The sequence below is a fragment of the Ovis aries genome, chromosome 25 (assembly GCF_016772045.2).
Source record: "Ovis aries strain OAR_USU_Benz2616 breed Rambouillet chromosome 25, ARS-UI_Ramb_v3.0, whole genome shotgun sequence".
In the NCBI taxonomy this organism is placed as follows: domain Eukaryota; kingdom Metazoa; phylum Chordata; class Mammalia; order Artiodactyla; family Bovidae; genus Ovis; species Ovis aries.
The window spans coordinates 6,525,802-6,531,154 of record NC_056078.1 but is presented as its reverse complement, the minus strand read 5'-3'; the positions used below and the strand labels follow the sequence as shown (position 1 = coordinate 6,531,154).

Below are 5,353 nucleotides of genomic sequence, written 5' to 3'. Positions count from 1 at the left end.
GGAGATATTCCAATTTTCATTTCCAATCTGATGGGAAATTATCTGACCAAACACAGAAGCAGGCAGTTAGGGCCCCTGATCCTTCTCTGTGCAGGGGTGCTAAGTCTCCTTAGACCTGTCAGACTTTTTGTGACCCCATGGAATGTAGCCCGCCAAGCTCCTCTGTCCATGGGATAAGGCAAGAATACTGGAGTGGGTTGCTACCCCCTCCTCCAGGGGATCTTCCCCACCCAGGGATCCAACCCACATCTCTCATCTCTCCTGCACTGGCAGGCTGGTTCTTTATTACTAGCATCACCCGGGAAGCCCAATTCTCCCTTGTCGGGCCAAACAAGGAAGTCACTCACTGGATTCAGTCGATCCACCTATCCTTCCACCCCTTTTATCCCAAATGCTGCAAATGTATGGCCATCGATGGAAAGGTCTGGAAAGCCAGAGCCAAGAGCTGCTGCACGTCCCCGGCAGCGTCAGGCTCGCTGTGCCCGGCGCTCTTCTTCGAGCACCAGCTCCATCCAAGGCGCCCTCAGAGCACCGAGCCGGCCAGGCCAGGAGAGCCCAGAGGGCCCGCTCCCCGCGCCTACCTTGTAGAGGGCGGACATGGATGCCGAGCCCACCACCAGGGCTATGCCGATGACGGAGTGGCTGTGGAAGCCATCCGCGTAGGTCATCATCACGATCCCAGCGATGGCGAGGATGGCGGCCACGATCTGGGCGGAAGGAAGACACTGCGGTCAGAGCAGCGGCGGGAAATCGGAGGGGCCCCCACGTGCCGACAGGGGGAGGCGTGTCTGCGAGGGTGCCGGGGAGGGCGGCGGGGCCCCCTTTCAGCCCTTCGGAGACCACGCAAAGGCTGCTCTCCTGTCTCAATGTTTGTCCCTGCTCGGAAGGGGGCCCTCGGCAAAGCCCGGCGTGACCCAAGGCCCGGAAGTGGTTCACGGCAAGGGGCAGAGGCGTGACTCGGCGTCATGTCGGGGAAGGCCCGCCGGAGGGGGTGGTCACAGTCGCAACGACAGGTTCTTCGGTCATGACTATGGCCGGTTCACGACCCCCTCTTAGTTCCTTCCCAACTCTCCGGAGGTGCCTCTCAGGGTCCTGCTTTTATGTATTTCACATCTCAACACAGTGACCACGACCACGGATCGTGGCCCTCTCTTATACACCAGCAGTAGAACCTTCTGGACGGGCATGCGTCACTGGCCCATCAGGGCTACATACGATGCCCTAACCCTGGCCCTGCAGTTCCTCTCCCCAGCTACTGGAGGGCCCCCCACTCCAGCCGCCCCTCCCCCGGCCCGCCCTCCTGCTCCCGCCCCCGCCCCGCCCCCAGCGCTGTTCTCCAAACCCCTCAGGCGGAATCTTTCCACATTCCTGTTGTGCAAAGTCAAATCGTCAGACTGCACAGGAGAGAAACTTACTTGGGATAACATTTCCTAAGGGAGGAATGCTTTAGCGCTGGGTAAGTACCCGTTCTAACCGGAGGTGGTCCTGGAGCGACTTAAAGGTCGCTGGGCGGCAAGTGGGAGGGGCTGCTGGAGGCAGGACAAACGTGGGCGGAGCAAGTTCTGACAACTGGATTTCCTGGAGTTCTCTCTCTCTTACAGACTGTTCAAATGACCCGTGCTCTCTGCAAAAATATCGGGTGGCTAACATTTACCGAGTGATCAGGGGATAAGTGTTTTCTGTGTACTTTCTCATTTAATCCTCAGACTAGGTAGATATTTCAGTTTATTTCATTTTATAGACATGGGCACTTAATCTCAGTAACTTGCTGAAAGTCATAGAGCTGGGATACACATTTCAGGTTTAAGTGCAAAGTCAGTGTTTCTATATATAAATAGAAAGTAGGATTCACCTCTGAAGCCATTGCCATTTCTACTCGGATATCTGAAGTGAGGTTTCGTGTAGGGTTGAACCATGTTGTGTTTAGGTTGGTGAAAGGCACTGTGTCAGGGCTCAGCAGTTTGAGCTGTAGTGCATTCCCCAGGCAGTGTAAAGACACACGCACCCTCACACAGGAGCCCCTGAGAGGGCAGGTGGTCATCCTTTCTTGGAGAAGTACCAGCCCTGCTCTGTCTACCAGCTCTTTCAGGTTTCCTGCTTCACTTTTTATCACTCATCATCACGTAATGCGTATGTTTTACATTCAAACACTACATGTACTGTGTACGGCTCTTCATTGAGAAAGAAGAAGAGGAACAGGAAGAGTAAGGGACCTTCCCCCCCAGGAGAACGGGGATAAGTGAAAGCAGGCAGGGCAGGCTTTGCTCCAGAGGGCCTGCACAGTACAAAAATGCAGCCCGGGGCAGCTGGACCTGGCTAGGCAGCTGGGTAAACAGAGAACCAACTAGAAAACGAAGGAAATGGGGTGGGCGGGGAAGAACACAGCTCCACTCCAGGTGACATGGCACATCTCCAAAGGCACCTGAGTCTTTCCAAACATAAAGATGAAATTTAAGGAAGTGAAGGGGAACCAGGGTTATTCTTCTCTGAAGATCTAGAGGGCAGATTTCGGACCTCCTCATTCTCCTTTCTCTATTGATCAAATCATAAAGAGCTAAAAGCTTCCATCTGAGCTGTGCTGTGCAGAAGAGCTGAGGGGAGGGGCAAGAAATAGAGAGCGTGGGTGGCCACTGGCTTCCCGGTCAACATTTGCCAAGTCCAGACCAGCGAGCTCATTCTGGCAGATGGCACTGCGGACAGTGCTCACCCCCCAGCTGCTCACATCCAGAGCCTCTCCTCTTGGAGGTCCTCTCCATGAGTCACAGGTTTAAGCAACTCGATTCCAGGGCATACTGTCTGGGCATCGGCAGCTCCCTGGGACTCCCGACCCTGAACCTGGGCTCTGACCTCCATGCCAGAGGGGAAGCTGGTGGTTTTCCTTGCGTCTGATATCCCTGAAAGCAGAGCAGAGTTGAAACATACACTACGGATCTCAGAGGAAGACCTGAGCATCCTTCCCCAAGCCTGAAATTCCTTTGACGATGCCAGATCTCTTTAAAAAAAATAAGTGTGGAGTTCACATTTTATACTCTGAAATATCTGGCTTTTGGTTTACATGTGGAAATGTTTCCCAGCCCGTTTCCTGTTGTAAGAGGAACTCTCCAGTAAGGCTGGTCCTGCGTGTTCTGTGGTTTCACATAGTCCTCATTTTCTAGATCCCAGCCTCCCGGGGGAGAATGCTGTATCAGGATGGAATGAAATGGATATCCCTACTTCCCCTCACCCCTGCTTTCTCACCCTCTCCTGTTGCATCCCCAGTGTGTCACACTGAACAAAGACTTGGGGATCCAGACAAATGGCTGACAGTGGCTTTGAGACCAAGAGGAGGGGAACCGCCATCTCTACTCTGGGAAAAATGAGCCGAAGAGGAAGAAGCATGGACGTGGGAGACCCCGAGGCCAGCATGCTACCGTTTAACCTCTGGATGATGGTCTTGCCTGTGTGGTTATAGCCTGCCCCACCCCAGGGCTCTGGATTCAGGGCTCCAGCAGCTCCCTGATGCACCTGTACCCCCCACGGGCACACTGCTCCCCATCAGACGTCAGGCCGAGAGGAAAGGGGCACCACGGAAGGCACGAGGCAGGAGGCTGCAAGCCTCTCAGACCAGCACTGCTTCCCACTCCCGCTAGAAATGTGATGGGCTGCGTGCCCTCTGCCAAGCAGAGCCTCGTTTGTGATGGGTTTTAGATTTGTACAGTTTGGAGAAGTTTAAAAAAGGGAAAGGACAGGCTAATTTTTACGGATATTTCCCTCAGCCCTTTCCCTCCCAAGTCCTGCACTGCCCTCACCGATGCCAAGAGAGTCCGGAGGAATTAGCAGACCCTCTAGCTCACCCCGCTTGTTTCAGAGGCTGGAAAGGCATCAGGGCCCTAAGCCCCCCACCCCACGCTCCCCCACACTCTGTGTGCCCTGTGCCCTTCCCCAGCTGTGCTCGGGTGGTGGGGGACAGCCTCCCCAACAGAAGGTGGAGTCGAGGTCAGCACTAGGGGTTACCGTTCAGGGCTGGCACTGAACCAAAGGCTGCAAGGGGGTGAATTATGGAAAACATCAGCTGGGGTCAGACTGAGGCAGGACTTGCTCTTGAAAAAGGCCCAGGCTCCCCAGGACCATGCTGCTGGGGTTTGAGGCCACTTGGATGATCCCTTAGCTGCCCTCCTTGCTGCTTCTCCACTCCTCCTGGTTTGACGCTCTAGCTGGAGTGGGTGGTTCTGAACAGCTGAGAATGCCATCTGCCCTCCCCTCTGAGATGCGGACTGGGGGTGGGATGGCCTTTATCCAGCTGCTGCCACAGCTGGGTGGCCTCTGGCTTAGGAGGGGCCATCTCTCCTTCTCCAGAATTCTACTTGCTCTCATTCTCCCGCTGCTTTTGCTGCCCCCAGCTGCCTTCCTAAGTGTCTGTCCGCCTCTGACACTATCACGCAAAGAAGTGGGCTGGTCCATCAGACTCCTCTACTTGAGAAGGAATAAGAAGAATAACAACAGTGAGAGAAGATAACATTTATGGGGTTTCATGTGTCAGGCATGCATCACTTTATTTTATTCTTACAACTATTCTATAAGATGAGTCCTAACGTTCTATTTTATTTTTTGGCCTCACCCCATGCATGTGGGTTCCTAGTACCCTGACCAGGGATTGAACTTGTACCCCCTGCGTTGGAAGGGTGGAGTCTTAACCACCAGACTGCCAAGGAAGTCGCCAACAACTGTATTTTAAAATGAGGTCATTAAGGCTCAGAGACATTAAGTAACTAGTTTAACATACAACAGCTTATGAGAGTGGACCCAAACCCTTGTCCCTCAACTCTGGGATTTACCACCTCCTTGTTGCGTTATGACCCCCGAGCCTGGAAAGCCAGGACACATGTGAAAAGCAGAGTCAGGGGGTGACATGGGGGCCAGATTGGGCTCCTCTCAAACACTAGCCTCTGACGCCATGTGTGGCCACAACCTCCCCAGCATTTGAAGATAAACATTTGCTCTTCCTGGTCTGTCCACCTGACGCAGACCTGCTGCTGTTTTCCAGGAACCACAAACTCTTGTGATCTCAGTCATGGCCTTAATAATGCAGGCCCTCTATGTGGCCTGCTCCACAAACATCTGTTCTCTGTGTCTGGGTGACTCTCAGGCCAGTGTGCTCAGCCATCAGGATGGAAATGAGTGTCAGTCCCCTTTAGTCTCTGGCGATGACCCAGCAGGCGGTGGTCAGCTAAACTAGCAGTCCAAGAGAAGTCTCAGAGAAGCGTGTGTGTTAGGCCTCATCCTGGGCTCAGATCTCCATCTGTTTCCCCAGGGTGACCCCTGTCACTCTGCCCAGCTGCTGGCACCTTCCATATTTTTTTCAAGCTCTCTGAAC

At 53.9% G+C, this 5,353-nt stretch overlaps 1 protein-coding gene across 1 annotated transcript in view; it reads right to left on the bottom strand.

Annotated features, from left to right (window-relative positions):
• Positions 1–5,353, bottom strand: part of SLC35F3 (solute carrier family 35 member F3) — a 132,449-nt gene that overhangs the window by 10,197 nt on the left and 116,899 nt on the right. Inside the window, exon 4 of the mRNA XM_027962132.3 lies at positions 582–707. Coding sequence (XP_027817933.1) covers positions 582–707 — 126 coding nt within the window. The remainder of the gene's footprint in view (positions 1–581; positions 708–5,353) is intronic.